The sequence below is a fragment of the Peromyscus maniculatus genome, chromosome 14 (assembly GCF_049852395.1).
Source record: "Peromyscus maniculatus bairdii isolate BWxNUB_F1_BW_parent chromosome 14, HU_Pman_BW_mat_3.1, whole genome shotgun sequence".
In the NCBI taxonomy this organism is placed as follows: Eukaryota; Metazoa; Chordata; class Mammalia; order Rodentia; family Cricetidae; genus Peromyscus; species Peromyscus maniculatus.
Window position 1 is genome coordinate 12,344,492 of NC_134865.1, and position 20,531 is coordinate 12,365,022.

Sequence of the window (20,531 nt, forward strand, 5' to 3'; positions counted from 1 at the left end):
TATGGCTTGTTGGAGGAAGTGTGTCGATGTGGGGGCAGGCTTTGAGTTTCCTACGCTCGGGATATTCACTCAGTGTCTCACTCGATTTACTGTTGCATGCAAGATGTAGGACTCTCAGCTACTATCTGTGTGCATGCCACCATGCTCCCACCATAATGATAATGGACTGAATTTCTGAAATTGTAAGGAGCCACCCCAATTAAATGTTTTTCCTTTATAAGAGTTGCCATGGTCATGGTGTTTCTTCAAAGAAATAAAACCCTAACTAAGAAAATTCCTTACCTTCCAGATGGGAGAAATTCACGAAATTTCTTTCTTTCTTTTTCTTTTTTTTTAATTTTATTTAATTTTATTTAATTTTATTTTATTTTGGTTTTTCGAGACAGGATTTCTCTGTGTAGCTTTGCGCCTTTCCTGGAACTCACTTGGTAGCCCAGGCTGGCCTCGAACTCACAGAGATCCGCCTGCCTCTGCCTCCCGAGTGCTGGGATTAAAGGCGTGCACCACCACCGCCCGGCCACGAAATTTCTTGAGATGAGGTTGAATAACAGCAAGTCAATTGTTAATTTTACATGGTGAAATTATGACTCTCCCAAAACTTTGTCTTGGATGCTATCTTACTGGGTCTCAAGTGGAGTTGATTGATACAAATAATTGGTGCCAATAAATACTAGTATCTGTTTATTTAAGACAATACTATATTTTCAATAAATAAAAGGTATTGTGTCATATACCCCCAGGTTATTATTCAGGATACAACATGAAAATTTGTCATGAACTTTATAGCCATAGTATTATGCCCATTGTGATTACTATAGAAAGAAAATGAATGACTATCTTTCATGAATTAAAGAAGAGTATATTCCAGATTTTTCTTTTGTCTAGAACTAGGAAGAAGTGACTTGATTTGAGTTCCTTTAACAGCATACATGATTTAAATCAGACAGCATGTTTGTTTACTTTACACCCAAAGAACTAAAAAACTTTTCATTGTAAGGCTAATTTGTTGTTGTTGTTGTTGTTCAACTGCTTTGAAAGAAAAATATTCCAGTAGCTGACCACTGTGAGCTGTATAAATTATAACTTAGTGAATAGTCATTTTTGAGTTAATGCTTACCTTCACAAAAATAACCTCCAGTGTGTAGTGACCTAGGAAAGTTAGCTACCACAAGCTGTGGTTGGTCAAGTAAAGTAGATGTTTAATTACTTTAATCATGAAAAGGCAAATTAGGACTCTAAGGAACTTCTAGCAATAAAGCAAGACTCTGATGAGCCTAATTTAATAGGTGTTGATATTAATCACACAATATGCTCATTGTTTTCTAGTTGCTCTGGAGAGTACATATATTGCCCCATTGAAAATATTAATGATGTCAAGAAATGTAGTTGTAGAGTCAAGATGGACACACAGGAAACAATAACAAAAAAGGCAAGGCAATAAGTTCATAGAGCAGAAAACTATAGTTCCATAGAGGGAAACAGAAAGCTATGTAGCATTTTTAAGAAGATGTGGGAGATGGGACAGGCTGATCTAAGTGTAAGTGTGCTTTGTGACAGCTCTGGAGGTAGTGTGGTACACCTGTGCTCTTGGGGTGCAAGGAGCAGAAAAGGGCTGCTGGAGTAGACATGAGGAACCTAGTGTGGAGGTAATTACAAGTCTAGGTAACTTGAGACTGAGGTTTTGAGAACAAGGAGATCACAATGGGTAGATCTGAGACATGTCAAAGATAGGGTATCAGTATAGGGTGAGGAAAAAACTTTGTAAGAGAGGAGAAAAGACACAGACTAACAGAATGGATGTGAAACAGGATCCATCCATGTGATGCATCCAAGAAACTAACTTTGACATAAGGGACAGACATTACCTCAGGGTAAAGGGTTGAAAAGAAATATTCCAAGAAAATGGACCTATGAAGCAAACTGATGTAGCCATTTTAATAGCGTTAACAAGACAGACAGAACCAACACTAGTCAAAAGACATGGGAAGGAAACTATATACTCATCAAAAGAAAAATCCTTCAAGCTGACACTTCAGTTCTTAACATCTATGTCCCAAACACAAGGGCACCCAAGTTTATAAAAGAAACACCACTACAGCTTAAATCACATACTGACCCTCACACACTGATAGTGGGAGACTTAAGTACCCCACTCTCACTGGTGGATACACCATACAGACAAAAACTAAACAGAGAAATACTGGAGCTCACAGATGTTATCAACCCACTTGGTCATGCGGCTCTGGCAGGCCTTGCTCTTCTCTCCCATTCCCTCTGACTTTCTAAAACCGGGTAGATACATTCCTAAAGCTAGCCGCCAAGGTCTATTCCCTTATTTGGCTACTTCCTCCTCCTAAGGCTGGCTACCAAAGTCCAGCAACCAAAAGCCCGCTTTGGGCAAGGTGACGTGTAGGGGCCAGTGCAGCATAATGGAGCCAACCCTATTGGCACAGGTGTGGGTGAGCCATCCACAAAGTAGTGAGCAAGGGAGAGCTGCCTCCATCACCCACCTATTTTATGGTGGCAAAGGCAATGGAGAGGTGCCCTCTCCCTCCCCCCTCATCAATGCCTGAGGCAGATGTGAAAACTGGCCCTGAGGTCACAAAAGCAGGAGAGCTGTTTCTGTCCCCCACAAGCTACAACACTTGGGAGAGCAGGGCCTGTCCCTCACCTGGGTAACACAATAGAGCCAACCTTGTTGGCAGAGGTCAGGATATAGGTGAGCCAGCCCGGAAGTTGTAAGCATGGGAGAGCTATCCCTACTACTTATCTGTCATGTGGCAATATGGGGAGGTGAGAGATGCCCCCCTTTACCCCTCATACCTTACCACCTGCAAGAGAGGAGAGAGATGGCCCTCCCCACTCAGGAAACAGGCCCTGTCCCTTACCTAGGCAGCACAGCAGAGCTATCCCATGATAGAAAGTGAAGGTGACCTAGCCCCAATGTTATGAGCAAAAAGAGCTACTCCCATTGCTCAGCTGACACATGGTAGCATGGGCATAGGCAAAGGAGAGATGCCCTCCCCTCAACCTCCCATCAATGCCTTAGACAGGTGGGGGAGGTAACCTTGGGGTCACAAGAACAAGAACAAGAGAGCTATTCCTACCCTTCACCAGCTGCAGTACTCAGGAGAGTGGCCCCTGTACCTACCCTGGGCAACATAATAGAGCTGGCCCTAATGGTCAGGTGTGGGAGGCATGAAATCAGGCAATATGACCCCACCCATCACTCACTCATTGTTGTAAGAGGTGAACTAGCCAGGGCAATCCTGGAGAGCTCATCCTGGCAGTGAGGACAGGGGAGAACTAGGGGGCAGACCAACCCTACAGCTGCCCAGGCCCAGATCCAAGGTTATGACTTGGCCGGCCTCAACATCCACCCCATCAATGATCTGCTGGAGCACGTGAAGGGACCTGACCCGGAGACCCAAAGCTGCAGGATTTCCACAACACAGGGCAAAAACAGGATATCCAGGAAGAGTCCTGATGAAGGTCCAGCATTGATAGTGTAGAAGAAACCAGAGACCTGGAACCAGAACAATGTCTCTTTGCAACACTTTCAAGTAAAGATATGTGGACAAAGGGATTTACAGTGTGATTCACTGTGTTACATTGTAGCTTCCATGACAAGATTTTTAATTGCCTCCCTGTTTTTAAATTTTTGTCTTTTTTTTTCTCTTAATTTTGTTTTATTAGGGGTGTGTGTACAGGGGCGGAGGGTGGATGTGAAGTAACAGGGAAATGGATGGGATCAAGATCCAAGATGTAAAAGACACACAGAATAAATAGAAAGAGAAAAAAGTCCCTTTTAGTTTGCCTAATTAACATGCCCAATTAAAATTAAACACCTCTTTCTAACACCAGGCCTCCCCCTTTACCTTTATAAATAGCTGTTTGCCTATGTGCCACATCTGCCTCCTTTCTGTCATGAGGCGATCCTTTGTCCCTCTCTCCAGGACCCCTTCTCTATACCCCTTGTCTGCTTCCCCTTATCCCTCATCCCCTATCTCCTTTTCCACCACATCTTATCATCCTAGCCCATTCTAACACAGACCTCCCCTTTTCCTCCTCTTAAAAATTACATCTGCAAGGTCATTTGCTGCTGTTTTCTGCCTGAGTCAGAAAGCAGCCCCTTTAACATTTCTTCCTCAACTAATAAAGGATCTCTCTGTGAAAACAGGTGTTTGGGTGTGGCTTCTACCTAATCCAGGGTCTGGGAGAAAGCCCCACTGTTTGGGGCTTCAAGAGACACAATGAAAGCAGTGCTCAGAGGACAGTTCATAGCTCTCAGTGCCTACATTAAAACGTTGGAGAGATCTCATACTAACAACTTAACAACACACTTTTAAGTGCAAGAACAAAAAGAAGTAAGCACACCCAAGAGAAGTAGAAGGCAAGAAATAATCAAACAGAGGGCTGAAATCAACAAAACAGAAACAAAGTGAACAATACAAAAAAAATCAATGAAAGGAAGAGTTGGTTCCTTGAGAAAATCAATAAAATAGACAAACCCTTATCCAAACTAACTAAAAAAATGGAGAGAGAATATCCAAATTAACAAAAGCAGAAACGAAAAGAAGTATATAACAACAGACACGGTGGTGATCCAGGGAATCATAAGGACATACCTTAAAAAGTATAATCCACCAAATTGGAAAATCTAAAAGAAATGAATAATTTTCATGATGGGTACCACTTATCAATTTAAATAGACTTATAATCCCTAAGAAAATAGAAGCAGTCATTAAGTCTCCCAACCAAAAAAAGCCCAGGGTCAGATGACTTTAGTGCAGAATTCTGTCAGACTTTTAAAGAAGAGTTAATGCCGATACTCCTCAAATTATTCCACAATTTAGAAACATGAGGATCCTTGCCAAATTCATTTTATGAGGCCACAATTACCCTGATGTCTTAGTAAGGGTTTTTATTGCTGTGAAGAGACACCATGACCATGGCATCTTTACATTTTTGAACAAAATAACAGAGGAAGATATCAGAAGATAGAAAAATCTCCCATGCTCATGGATCAGTAGGACTAACATAGTAAAAATGTCCAGCCTTCCAAAAGCAATTTACAGATTTAGTGTAATCCTCATTGAAATTCCAACACAAATCCATATAGACCTTCAAAGGATAATTTTCAGCTTCATATGGAAAAACAAAAAACCAGGCATAGCTAAAACAATCCTCAATAATAAAAGTTGTAGCTGGAGAGTTCCTGGTCCTTCCTGGCCCATGGTCAGGACAAATCTCTCTCACCCACCAGTCCCGCAGCTGCTCAGATCCAACCAAGTAAACACACAGAGACTTATATTACTTATAAACTGTGTGGCCATGGCAAGCTTCTTGCTAACTGTTCTTATATCTTAAATCAACCCATTTCTATTAATCTATAAGTTGCCATGTGGCTCATGGCTTACTGGTATCTTAACATCTGCTTCTCATCATGGCGGCTGGCAGCATCTCTCTCTGAGCCATCCTCCTCCCAGAATTCTCCTCTCTCCTTGTCCCGCCTATACTTCTTGCCTGGCTACTGGCCAATCAGTGTTTTATTTATTAACCAATCAGAGCAACACATTTAACATACAGAACATCACACAGCAAAAAGTACTGCTAGAGGTATCACCATTCCTGACTTCAAGTTACACTACAAAACTATAATAATAAAAACTGCATGGTATTGGCATAAAAATACATACATTGATCAATAGAATTGAATTGAAGACTCAGACATAAATCCTCACTCCTATGGATGGATACCTGACTTTTTTTTATAAAGAGGCCAGAAATAAACACTAGGAATGAAAAACAGCATCTTTAACAAATTCTGCTAGTCAAAATGGATGCCTGCATGTAGAAGAATTCAAATAGATCCATATTTATCACCCTGCACAAAACTCAACTCCAAATGGATCAAAGACTACGACCTAAAATCAGATACACTGACCCTCATGAAATAGAAATTGGAGAATAGCCTTGAACACATTGGCGCAGAAGACTTTCTGACTAGAATACTGTTTAATATAGGCTCTAAGATCAATAATTAATAAACGGAGCCTCACCAAATTGAAAATCTTCTGTAAGGCAAAGGACACGGTCAATCAAAGTGGCAGACTGTAGACAGAGTGGGAAAATATTTTTGCCAATTCCGAAAAAGAAGCGTGAACACCAACCCAGCCACAAAACCTTAGATCTACAATCTGTTCTGCGTGAAAGATATGCTAGGGCAATGTGGCAAAACTTGTGGAAGTAGCCAACCAATGTCTGACTTGACTTGTGGCCCACTCCATAAGAAGGAACCCATACCCAACACTGCTTGAGTAACCAAGAACCAGAGTCTAGACAGCCCAGAGACCTAGGGGCAAACAAACAAACAAACAGAAAACAATTAAATGATTCCTAATGATATTCTGCTATCCTCATAGATCAGTGTCTTGTCCAGTCATCATCAGAAAGGCTTCCCCCAGCAGCAGATGAGAACAGATACAGAGAGATCTATAGTCAGAAACTGTGGGGAGAGAGAGAGAGAGAGAGAGAGAGAGAGAGAGAGAGAGAGAGAGAGAGAGAGAGAGAGAGAGAGAGAGAAAGTGTTTAATGGAGGTCTTCATCAAATCCCTCACCTTAGAGCTCAGGGAATCCCATGGAAGAGGAAGCAGAAAGACTGTAAGAGCCAGAGGGGGTGCAAGGCACCAGGTGAGCATGGCCCTCTGAATCAACTAAGGAAGGAACTTATGAATTCACAAAGACTGAAGCAGCAAGCACAGGGAGTATCATGGGTTTACACCAGGTCCTCTGTGTAATTAGCTTAGCATTTTTTAGCTTAGTATTTTTATGGAACTCCTAACTATAAGAACAAGTGTGCCTCTGACCCTTTTGCCTGATCTTGGGAATCTTTTCCTCCTGTTGGGTTGCCTTGTCCAAATTTGATATGATAGTTCTTGCTTCATCTTATTATATTTTATTTTGTCATGTTTGGTTGTTATCTCTTAGAAGCATGTTCTTTTCTAATGAGAGACAGAAGGGGAGTGGATCTAGGGGAAGAAAAGGTGGGGAGGAGCTGGGAGGAATAGAGGGAGGGGACCTATATTGTATGAGAAAAGAATCTATTTTAAATAAAAGAATAAATTAAAATATGAAGAGGCTGAAGTGCCTTTCAAAAAAACTATTGCTCCAGGATACCACCAAAATGACCCACCCCCACCTCTACACCCACCCAGTATCTTTATATCAAATGACCAAAGCAGCGAAGGGAGAGTAGGAGAAGAATGAGCTGTCTCCTTTCCTGCTGAGTTCAGAGTCCTGTTCTTCTGCTCAAGTGCAGCAAAATCACACTCTGTCAGCACCCAGCAAGAGGATGCAACAAAGCTCAGAATTCCCTGCATTGCAAAGAGGGAAAAGGATCTCCTGATGCACTGGTGAAGCTTCTGTGCTAACCTCTACATCCTTCACTGCTCTCGTCAGCCACACACCAGAATGAGTGAGCGTTCTTGGTAGACAACCCAAAGCATATAAGAGACCATCAGATACTCTGCCAGTTCTGCCCCCAACCCTGGATGCACATTTGGAAGTCATTCCAAGAATGTTGCAGTCATAGGTCGAATTCCTAAAACCTCTACTTGCTTTCTGCATTGATCTCCTGTGGCTCAGGATCGCTTTGTTAAATAAGGAAGAGGAAACCTAAGATGCTTGAGACAACTCTTCAGTCAACTCCCCATTAGCACTTGTCAAGTCACATAAAGAATAGTCATAGAATGGCCGCTACCAAATCATAACTTATTCACAATACATTTAATTGTAAAATACTGTGAGGCAATGAAAGAAAATCTGTTGAAAATATTCCAATCTAACAACGATTCAAATCCTCAGTAGAACCACTCACAAACAGTATAATTCCACACAATTATGATAAAAAAAGACCTTTGGTTTCTATTAAATAGAAGTCTATGTGCCATAACTATAATATATTTTAGAGACAGTTTTTTCCCATTTCCTCCATTGCTATAAATCATATCATTTTATGTGACTTCAGTGCCAAAAAAGGTGGTAGCAAAACAAAAAGATATATGGCCTCCAATTTGATTGGCTACTTTGCCTAAATCACTTCTGTTGGAAAAACAAAACTTCTTGAAGTTAAATGTGAAGGTCAAACAGAAATCCCTTGACTGTATCAGATTTGTAATGCTTTATAATCATGAGAATAAATCACGTCAGGAAGAGAAAGCCAATATAGAATCTGTTGTGCAGGATATGTTGAATTTTTCAGATGCATAAGCCTTAAAAGGAACCACCTATTAAGTCTAGCTAATAGTAATTGCCATGTTCCACTGTCTCTACAAGGCAAATGCTAAGGTAACTGCTGATTATCCCTGGTACTTACAAAGTGATAGCAGATAAGCCTAATAGGATTTCTAATAAGTAGTTGTGATTTTTTTCTCTCCCTTCTCCAGCTCTGTGAAGTGGAAATTGTGCAGGCACCAATAAAAAAAAGAAGCTTGCTTTGGGTCCTAAGGCGTGCTTTGATTATCAAGCATAGTTACCACATAAAGCCTCCTAGAATAAATCATATCAAAGGTACCGCTGGATGGGGAATGGTGAACTGCCCCGAAACCTAAATAAAAAAATCCTGCTGGCTGTGTTATGAAGAAAGTTTGTCAATAAAATCCCAAAGCAGCACTTGCAATCAATTTATTAGGAGAAGTCTTGGCCAAAAGACCTGGAAGACTGCCGCTCCTGTGGAACTGTGACCTGATTCTTGACACAAAACTAAAAAATTTCTGATGTCCAGTTGCCAACATACAACATTTTCCCAAATCACTTACTTTCCCAGTACACTTTGCTATATTGTGTGTACTGTGTAGGCATGTGTCTGCCCATAGGTATATTCCATGTGTGTCTGCCTATCTGTATGTGAACTGTGTTGTGTGATGGTCGACATGTGTGCTGTGTGTGTACCTGCCCATGTATGCACTGTATGTGCATTTGCCCAAATGTCCATTCTGTTTGTGTGCTTGCTTACAAAGCCCTCTGCTCATGTGTATTGATCTGTGCCTGCCTATATGCACACTGTGTATACCTGGCCATATGTACACAGGGCATGCATTTTTTAAACTTATTGCTTGATTTGTTAACTATGTCCCCACTTCACTGTTTGTGAGCTAAAGTAAGACAACCTCTGCAATCCACAAAAATATTGTTTGGTGTAGCTGTGCTTCACAAACTATTAAAAGGGATACAGACCACATGAGGAAGTGGTCTATATGGGAATTCTGACCTAGTGTGTCAGGGGTGGGGCAAAGCTTCTACTTTTCTAATGTGTGATCTTTACTGTTAATATTGCTAGCACTTGAATAGAAAGATATTGAGGAAAATGTATCGAACCACACCAATAACTATATGCCTATGTGTGTCACAATGTAATGAAGAAAACACCAAGGAATGAACAGGTCAAAGAAACAACAGTCCTAATATCTACCTCGGGGATAAGACAAAGGGTGTTTAAGCAAAAACTTGAAGGATGATTGTGAAGCATTTATCTAATTATTCTTTATCAATAAAAAAAAATCAGGAGTCAGATATGGGGGCTAGAACCTGAATGATCAGAAAAGAGAAGCCAGCAGTGACCTCCTCTTTCTTCCATTCCTCAATCCAAAAAGACTAAGATCCTCTCTCAGGCCTGCCTACTGCTTCCTGTCTTCTCCTATCTATCCTTAGGCCTTCAAGACCTCTATGGTTAATTTTGGTCAGCTAGAGGCTACCTCTGCTCTCTAAGGAAACTTTATTGTCAGAATGTGGTCAAAATATCACACAAAATGATGGAAAGTTACAGGATACTTCAAATGTCATTGAAACTTTTCAAAGTGAATGCTACTTACAGTTCTTTGTCCACAGATGTCTTCAGGACCCCTACTCAGGTGTACCCATGACCATAGATGTCTTCAGGACACCCACTCAGGTGTACCCAGGCCCACAGATGTCTTTAGGACACCCACTCAGGTATATCCAGGCCCCCAGATGTCTTAAGGATACTCACTCAGCTGTACCCATGCCCACAGATGTCTTCAGAATAACCTCTCAGATGTATTGTGCCCAAAGGTATCTTCAGAACACTCTCTCAGGTCACCTTCACCCACAAATGTTCTATGACACCAATGTTTTCTTGAATTGAACTCAGGGATTGCTGAAAATATTTATGACTCTCAAACCCTTGACTTATCAGTTGAAGCACAGTAAATTGTCATTATCCCAGCCTTCTCCTGGGACATGCTGAGTTGAGTTTCATCTCCCAAAAGGTTCCCAGTGGGGTAAAGCCTATTCACTACAGTTATACTCCTCATATTGACTTGAGCTTTCCTTTCCTTTTTCTATCTCACATCGAAGTGTAAACATAAATAAGTAAAAGACATATTATGAAAATAAGGTATACATATATGTGTGGACATCATTGGCATGGTGATGATATCACACCCATGACACAGCATTACAGGAGGTTGCCTGGGGGAGAAGAATGTCAAGTAAAGTAGAAGAAGACCTAGGATCAGGCCCTGAAGATCACCAAGATTTATGGACCTGAATTTTAAAAGAGCTATAAAAACAGAGAACATCTGCAACCTGTTGAGTGAAAAGGAGCATTTTATTTAGGTCCCATCCAATTCTAAAGGCTATGAGTATATCGGTGGTGGTCTGAATGGGATTGGCCTTCATGGGCTCATATGTTTTGATACTTGGTCCCCAGTTGATAGAACTGTTTGAGAAGGGTTTTGAGGTGTGGCCTTGTTAGAAGAGGTTTGTGTCACTGGGGTGGGCTTTGAGGTTTCAAAAGTGCATGCCACACCCAGTTTCTCTCTTCCTCTCCCTCCTCCCCTTCTAGATGTCCCTAAACTGAAGAATGGATAAAGAAAATGTTACACATTTACACAATGAAGTATTACTCAGCTGCTAAAAATGAAATGGCCTCATGAAATGTGCAAGCAAATTGATAGAACTAGAAAAAAAATAAATCCTGAGTGAGGTAGCCCAGACCCAGAAAATACAAACTTGGTATGTTCTCACTGATAAGCAGATATTAGCTGTAAAGTACACAATAACCATGAAATAGAGAAAAGAACCATCCACAGAGCCAGAGAAGCTAAGTAACAAGTAGGGCTCAAGGTGAGGCAGGCCATGAATCTTCCTGGGAAGGGAAATGGAATAGACATCCCCCACCACAGGGAGGGGTGGGGAAGAGTGGGGAGGGGCAGGAACAGGAGGGATCATGCTGGGGTAGGACAGAGGGAAACAGTACTGGGAGAGACAACTGGAGTTAGGGGGTATCTCTGTGACAAGCTAGAAAACTAGTGCAATGGAAACTCCCAGAAATCTATGAGGGTGACCCTAGCTAAGACTCCTAGTAATGGGGAGATACAGATCCTGAAATGGCCATCTTTTGTAACCAGGCAAGACTTCCAGTCACAAAACCTTCGACCGATAATTTGTCCTGCCTACAAGATGTCCTGGGGTAAAGGTGGAACAGAAATTAGGAAAGAGGCTAAACAATGACTGGCATAGCTTGAGATTCAGGCCATGAGAGGGAGCCCACCCCTGACACCATCTGAAAGGCCAGCAACCAGAGGTAGGATAGCCCAGAGAACCAAACATGAGCAGAAAAATAAGTTAATGAATCCTTATGATATTCTTCTATACTTTTAGACAAGAGCCTGGCATAATTGTCATCAGAAAGGTTACTTCCAGCAGCTGATGGAAACAGATGCAGAGATCCACAGCCAAATATTAGGCAGAGCTCAGGAATCCTGTGGAAGAGAGGAAGGAACGATTATAGGAACCAGAGGGGTCAAGGATACCACAAGATGGCTCACAATCAACTAAGCAGGGTTCATAGGGGCTCATAGAGACTGAACCGACAACCAGGGAGCCTATATGGGACTGACCTAGGCCCTCTAATGTGTTACTGTAGCTTGAATTGCTAAATGGTCTTATTAATAAAAAAACCCGGTACCAGATATTGGGGTAAATCTTGAAAGACCAGAAAGGCAAAGGAACAAGCCACAGCCACCACCTCTTACCTCACAAACTCCTCAGCCTGAAAAGGCTTTCTAGCTGAAAGTCCTCTAGCCAAAAGGTACGCTTCTGCTGAAAAGCCTTTAGTTCCTGTCTCCTCATGCTTTATATACCTTTCTCTGCCCAGTCACCACTTCCTGGGATTAAAGACGTGTGTGCTTCCCAGTACTTGGATTAAAGGTGTGTGCCACCACCACCTGACTCTGTTTGCTGTCCTAGACCGAGTCAATCTCATGTAGTCCAGGGTGCCTTTGTTACAGTTGTGTGGCTTGGTCTTCTTGAGGGAGCAGGAGCTGTCTCTGAATCTGTTACCTGCTTTTGGGACTCTTTCCTCCTACTGGGTTGCCTTGTCCAGCCTTAATAGGAGAGGAGGTGCCCAGTCTTACTGCAATTTGATATGCTGTTTGCTTAGTATCCATGGGAGGCCTGCCATTTTCTGAAGAGAAAAGAAGGAGTGGATGGGGGAGGAGGGGGAGGAGGGGGAGGAGGGGGAGGAGGGGGAGGAGGGGGGGACTTTGAGGGAGGGGGAGAGGAATCTGCAGTTGAGATGTAATATATGAAAGAATAAATTAAAAACTTAATTTTTTCTTAATAATTAAAGATAATAAATAGAAGAAAGAAAATATTTTAATTATGCCTTTCAGATTCAATTTTGAAGAGCTGTAAACTATAGAGTTAAAAGACAATATGTTGAAAATATTTTTTGAAGACATAGCCAACAATTTTATTTTATCTTTATAATTTGAGACTCTGACACTCTTGATCATGTCCTTCTTCCATAACTTGCTCAAATACAGCCACTTTTGTTTAGTTGGTCATTGCTTAGTTTTAAGAACCAAGTGGTCGCCGGGCGGTGGTGGCGCACGCCTTTAATCCCAGCACTCGGGAGGCGGAGGCAGGCGGATCTCTGTGAGTTCGAGGCCAGCCTGGTCTCCAAAGCGAGCTCCAGGAAAGGCACAAAGCTACCCAGAGAAACCCTGCCTTGAAAAACCAAAAAAAAAAAAAAAGAACCAAGTGGTCATCCACAAAGCCACTATCTAAAACAACAATTAAGACTCTAATAATATGGAGCCCCCATAAGACTAGACTAGGCCCTCTGGATATGGGAGATAGTTGGTTAGCTCGAACTGTTTGGGGGGCCCCCAGGCAAGGGGATCAAGATCTGTCCCTGCTGTATGGGTGGGCTTTTTGGTGCAGGGGGAAGGGGCTTGGACCTGCCTCAGCTGAGTGTGCTGGGCTCTGCTGATTCCCCATGGGAGACCTTGATTTGGAAAATGTGGGGTTGGGGGGTGGGTTGGTGGGAAGACTAGGGGGTGGGAAGAGGTAAGAGGAGGGATCTGTGGTTGGTATGTAAAGTGAATAGAAAATTTCTTAAGAAAAAAATGAAAAAAAAAAAGACTAATAATACACCCTGTTAAAACACCAGGCTCTTTGGCTGATCTATCCTCTTACTTCCAACCAATGGATCAATTGCCCAGCATACTATAGTTGTCTGATCTTCTTCCTTTTGTCTTGTTGAACTGTAACTATTTTCCTAAAAAGTTTATGTATATTTAAAACATACACTCCGTACCTTTGAAGCTATAAAAAGTTATCTATGTATAATATTTTGTACTTTTTATCACTTAACATTGTGTTGCTAAGATTAAGTCATAACATTCCATAAATTTGAAGATAAAATACACCATATTTATTGAATGAATATACTGCAATCTACTTATCATCTGCTTCTGGGCATTTTGATGGATTCTGATTTTTGTTGATATGAACAATACCACAATAAACATCTTTTCCAAATATTCTGTTATGTGTGCAGGAATTCCTCTTGACTACACATATGTGCACACAAACACAGACACACAGACATAGACAGACAAACACACACACACACACACACACACTATAGCGATGTACACATACACAGAGGAATGCAATTTACTCTTGTAAAGTATTTGAAATTTGGTGTGGGTACAATGATATGTAGTTATCATATGGCTAAAAATAAAAGCCTTCTTTCTATCTATTATTTCAGGTTTATTATATATTTTGAATCATGTTAGTTGTGTGTAAGATAATAAGTAGTTAATTAAAAATTAGACAAGTCTTCCTTTGGGGTGATTTTTCCCTCTAATTCTTTCACATGCTTTCAAGCACGGCCAGAGCTATGATATACAATCATCTTGGCCAGTTTGTTCCTCTCTTTCAATATCCCACTACACAGAATGCCAGAAAGTAAGAGCACGCATTTATAAAGCTCCCAGTTATCCACTCTTGCTTACTCTAGAACAGTTCTCACGCCAAGTGACTTTTGAAATATCTAAGAACTTCCATTGACTACTTAACTCTGAAAAAGATTTTGTCAAAATACACCACAGTACATGGGCACCGTCATGAGATTCCAAAAACATACAGAACTGATCTAAGAGATTATGCATTGTAGAAATTCACTGAATTTGATTTTCAGATTTTTTCAAATTTCTTTCTTATAAAACACTGTTACTTAATATAAATGCAAAGTCGTGTTTGTATGTCTCAGGCATTAGAAAGGAAGAACAAAGGAATGTCCTTTTAATGTGAGAAACAGAAGAGTAGGAGAAAAGCCTGTGTAAAACTTGTCAGGCTAGTTTGGTGAGGATTCCTCCTGTCACTGTCTCCTCTTAGGATATGTGGACTTCTCAGAAGAGTGACAGCAATGACAAAAAACGAGAGGGGAGCACACAGATGCTACCTTGACATCTCCTTGCATCTTGCTAACCTCAACAGCTCCATCCAGCAAAGCCGTCTTCAGGATGCATTAGAGATGCATCAAAAAGTGCATCTGGATGCAACAGAGATGGCAACTTTCACTCTGACTATAGACAATGTAGAAGTGTGGTGCACCTTTAAAGGGTTTAAGCTGAAAGTCTATCTGTTTCTAAATACATGATATTTGCCACTGTGAGTCAAGACAGATAAAAGACACACTTTATAAGACTCTATAAAATTCTCTAAGTTGCTACACAAACATTAAAGAGCATCCATAATGCTGACTTTAACCTTCCTTTCAAACTTTTCTCTTCAGCTCTGCCCCACTTCAGCTGAACTGGTTGAACACAGGAGAACACAACAGCCAATGGAACCTGGAGTGGCTGATTCCATCATCTCTCAGATTACAGAGTATTATTTTCCAGTGTAGAGTGTGTAATGTAACAGAATAAATAGTTTAATTTTCAAGAAAAAAGGTGTTTTGAACTTTTATGTTCCTTTTATACTTTCTGCTATAAATACCGGCAGACAATTATGGGAGCAAAGATATTTACATAGTTCAAGGAGAAAATCACACACAGTTGTTCTTGGCCTTAATAAGACGTGAACTCATTTGTGTATAACCTATTAGCTTGAAGAATTTTTGCACCCATGTAGTGATGAGGAAGCTTAACAAGCTAATAGTTAGGACCTGTGGCTATTTGTCACCTTGGTGTAGATCTCATCCCACCCCCTTCAAGGAACATAGGTATTTTAAAGATGAACAAGTAGAAGTAAAAAGTAAACTTTTAAGGCCAAGTGCTGACTAGAGGAGCGGTTTCCCATGGAAAATCCCAAAGGAATTTTAGATTCTCTGACTGGCAGCTAGCATGACTGGATTTCCTTTGACATAGTAAAGAAAAAAAAAAGAGAGCCCCTGGAAATCAGTGGTTTAACAGCGAGACTTCAGGCTTAGAAAGACACAAGAACAATTCTCACAAGATTCCTTTCCTTGCTCAGGAAACCTCCCCAAGCCTGGAACAGTCTACAAATCATACTGACGCCAACTCCACAGTCCCGGACACAAACACAATGGGGGGATGTGGGCTTATGGTCACAGGCAAGTTCCTCTGCTCGGGTCCTTCCTGCCCACGATCATCACTGCATTCTGAGATCCAAAGTCCAGATAAGTCGTGAGCAAGGAAAGAGACTCACTTCATCTCAGTGGCAACTTTTCTTTTCTCCTGCTTATCTACGTGGGGCATTGGACTCGGCTGGCCCAGTGTGTTTCCAGCGCTGAGACGCCAGCTGTGTTCCTGACCCCTGAATAAATCAGGGCCACAGGGAGCCTGGCAGAGCTCTGGACACGTTTCCTGTCACGGCCTAGGGGAAGCAGTTGGCCAAGTGAGTCTGGTGGGGACTTTTGGCTGCTGGAGGATGAGGGTTCAGGAGAGGGGAGGGGAGGGCACACATGATGGTAGAAAGGGCTGTAGAGGGCGGTGACTGCAGAGGCAGATTGGTTCCCTTGGACAAGCCAGGGACTTGGGAGCAGTTGTGCACCCAGAGTCTCCAGGATGAGGCCAGCGCTTGCCCTGTGCCTCCTCTGTCCTGCGTTCTGGCCCAGGCCAGGGAGTAGTGAGCACCCCACCGCAGATCGCGCTGCCTGTTCAGCCTCGGGGGCTTGCTACAGCTTGCACCACGCTACCATCAAGAGGCGGGCAGCCGAGGAGGCCTGCAGCCTGCGCGGCGGGACTCTCAGCACCGTGCACTCGGGCTCCGAGCTGCGAGCAGTGCTGGCTCTCCTGCGTGCGGGTCCCGGGCCTGGCGGAGGCTCCAAGGACCTTCTGTTCTGGGTGGCTCTGGAGCGTGGCCGTTCCCAGTGTACGCTAGAGAGAGAGCCACTAAGGGGTTTCTCCTGGCTGTCCCCGGACACAGATGACTCGGAGGACGACACACTGCCGTGGGTGGAGGAACCACAACTTTCCTGCACCGTGCGAAAGTGCGCGGGGCTCCAGGTCACCGAGGGAGTGGAGCCTGCAGGCTGGAAGGAGATGCGCTGTCACCTGCGCGCCAATGGCTACTTATGCAAGTATCAGTTTGAGGCCCTGTGCCCCATGCCGCGTCCCGGAGCTGCCTCTAACTTGAGTTTCCGAGCGCCTTTCCGGCTGAGCAGCTCCGCGCTGGACTTCAGCCCTCCTGGGACTGAGGTGAGTGTGATATGTCCCGGGGACCTCTCTGTCTCCGCCACCTGCATCCAGGAAGAGACAAGCGCGCGTTGGGACGGGCTTTTCCCTGGGGCCGTGCTCTGCCCTTGCTCTGGGAGGTACCTTCGTGCTGGCAAGTGCGTGGAGCTCCCTGACTGCCTAGACCACTTGGGAGGCTTCGCCTGCGAATGTGCTGCAGGCTTTGAGCTGGGGAAGGACAGACGCTCTTGTGAGGCCAAACGGGAAGGACAGCCAACCATTGCTGGGACCGAGCTGCCCACCAGGCACGTATCAGTCACTCCAGCCAGCCCAGTGACAAACAGAACGTTGCCAGGCAAGCTAGGAGAGAAGCCCCAGATCACTGGACAAGACAGTTTTGCCACGTCTATTCCTGAGATTCTTCAGTGGGGAACACAGAGTACCTTACCTACTGTTCAAAAATCCCCACAAGTCAAGCCAAAAGTCACCGTCACACCATCAGGAAGCACGATCCCCACATTGAACTACACATCTTCCCCCTCTGTTTCCCCGACTTTTGACTCCTCCACCGTGGTCTTCATACTTGTGAGCATAGCAGTAATAGTGTTGGTGATCTTGACCATGACAGTGCTGGGACTTTTCAAACTCTGCTTCCACAAGAGCCCTTCCTCCAGGACAAGGAAGGAAGCTTTGGACTCACGGGGTGTGGACAGCAATGCTGAGGCCGCTGCTTTGAGCCCCAATTCTACACATTGTACTGACAATGGGGTAAAGGTTGGGGACTGTGGTCTGCGGGGCCGAGCTGAGGGTGCCTCACTGGCTGGGTCCTCTCTTGGCTCAGGGGACACCTAGGGAAACAACCCAATGGGCGCATCTTGTGCAGACTTTCAATGCCAATAAACGGGGGAAAAAGAGATTTCTGCCATGATGGTTCCTACAGAAGTTGCCCTTCCCATAAATTCTCTTTACTCCACCAAGGAGCTAAATCTGAAAAGCACATTCATTCCCTGAAAGTGGAAGAGGTGGTGGTGGGCCTTAGGCTGGTACTGGAAGACAGGGTGGATAATGGAAGGAGGCGTTTTCCTGTGTTCTAGGGAATTTGGAGAAGTTCTTGAATATTTCCAGTATATATACTGGAAGCAAATAAATAACAACGTAATTTTTAGAACATTCATTCCATCAAAATGAGAAAGAAATGTCTATATTATTCAGGCTAGGAATACATTGACTTGAAATTTTGAGGGAAATAATAAAATACGGCTTAGACTAGACTAAGCCTAGACTAAAATGTGTTTGACTTTTGCAGAGGGGGTTTATTTAGGAATATAACATGCTGAGGGCAACAACTGGCTGGAGGGTTATGCTGGGAAGAGGCAGCAGTACATTCTGTGCTTTGGGGGAAAAGTCCATATACCCCAGCTCTTTCAGAACTAATGAAGTTTCCCTTTATTCTGTTATCCTTTGCTTTCAAAGTCACTGGGACAGTGTGCTCTGCTATAAATCCTAAGTGCAATGTTGCCAGTTTCTGACTCTAGAAGCAAATTACAGTTGACCACCAATCCAAGTGTTTACTGTGTGTCCTTGCCCAAGGAAACAAATGATTTGTATCTTCCTGTTCCAATGTTTGCGCTTGCAGTGTAATAATAACCTTCTTCTCCAAACCACCTTGTAGACATCAGGATGCTGATCCTCACTTCCAATTACGATGATGTTAATTCTCAATTAAAACGTTAATGCTAAGTATTGATCTGAAATCTTCTGGGTGCATTAAAGCGAAAGAAGCTTGGCTTTTTCCAAAGCTGCTGGATTCTTGTGCCCTATTTGATCTATGGGGGAAAAAAACATGAATGTCAAGCCATTTCTGTTTCTTCTCAATAGAATATGTATACAATGACAGTGTGTGTGCATCAGGGGACTGTTAAAACTGAACAAGAATCTTCACAGACAAAGCTATGGGAAATAGCTTTCCACAGAATTAATAGTATAAGAAAAAATGATAAATAAAAGTGTAGCATCTTGTTATGACTTGAGGTATTAATAAATAATAAAGACCTCACATTTTGGTGGTAAATAATTAAAGTATAATAACAATAAAAATTTTGTGGAATCCAAAGGCCTTAGAGAATATTTCAGTTAATATGCTAAGATTTTTTTAAGTGTTGAAAAGGTTGATGTGTGAAAAGATACAGTGAAATAAGCTTACCCACAGGAGGAAATTAAATTAGGATAAAAATTGGGCTATATTTTTCTAGAATCACTTTTTATACTCTTCATTGTACTGTGCATATTAAGGAAAGTTAATTTAAAGTTAACAAATAGACAATTATAAAGTAATCCAGAAAATTAAGAGAGCTCAATATATGAATCTATGTTCTAAATATAATTCTTTGTGTTTAATATTATATCACTGAAGGAATAAATTGATAGATTGTTTCATATGTTGGATTATGTTTTAAATAGTTACAGTTAAATAAAATAAAAATAATGTGAATTATCAACTGTTAAGCCTCTTCAATTCTAAATGGGAGCTAACAACTACATGGCTAAATGGCTCATCCAAAATTCCTCAACTTGTCAGCTGTGTATTTCAGTTTTACTTGCTCTTAGCATTATAGTTGTTCTCTCCACTGTATAATCTCTCAGTAGTGGTGAAACCTATTCTAGTAGAACATATCCTGTTTGATTTTATAATTTGAAAAATAGCCTCATCTGTAAGTGGACTGAACACACACACTCACACACATTTCTGCATATATATAGATATATGCACTTATATAACACATGCATAGCTAAGTGCATGTGTATGTGTGTAAATGCTAAACATAAACATTTTGTATTAAAGAAAGATGCCCTTATATTATTCTTTCAACAAAACAGGGCATGCATAATTAACTTATCACACAACTTGCAACAGATGACAGTGTGGATCTATGGCTCTAAATACCCTATGTGAAGAAAAAAATCATGACAACCCAATTGCTTGGCCATTGTCCCCTGTTATTCTCCTTTATGGATCAAAGAAAAATTAAAGAACATTATTTGTTTACATCTTAAATTTCTTGACAGACCAGACAACAAAGACCTTCCTTTGATTTCTGAGTATGGTGATGGCCTCCCAGAAGTGTTAATACAATGGGAGAATAAGGCCAGTCAAACACACGATCTCTCGAGTCTATTTGTAGCTAGCAGTAATGTTCTTACTACTATTTCTCTACTATCTCTTACTTTCTCAACATCTTTGAGGTTAATTCCCTTGTCAGTTAAAACCTTCTGCTCTCACATTCATCTTTCAGTTTCCTGCTCACCCATTTTATTACAATTAAACATGTTATCTCTCCTGCAGTCTTTCTTTCTACTCTAAACCCATCCAAATCTTATATAATAATATCAATTTTTGTATAAAATGTGACTTTCCATGCACTTCAGTTCTTCTATTCTTTATACCCAGAGTGACTTCCTCTTCATTTGAGTCATCCATTCCATAGCCACACAAAAGAAGGTGATTCTAAAGCTCTTCCCCACCCTAGACCTCAAGGTCAGACTTTCATGTGCAAGTCTTAGAAATTGTGC

At 42.0% G+C, this 20,531-nt stretch overlaps 1 protein-coding gene across 1 annotated transcript; it reads left to right on the plus strand.

The window, feature by feature from the left end:
* Window positions 1-16,217: 16,217 nt before the first annotated feature.
* Clec14a (C-type lectin domain containing 14A) lies at window positions 16,218-19,459 on the plus strand. The gene has a single exon (XM_006988942.4). It carries the CDS (start codon window positions 16,353-16,355, stop codon window positions 17,811-17,813), a length of 1,461 nt encoding a protein of 486 aa, XP_006989004.1. The 5' UTR covers window positions 16,218-16,352; the 3' UTR covers window positions 17,814-19,459.
* Window positions 19,460-20,531: the final 1,072 nt, after the last annotated feature.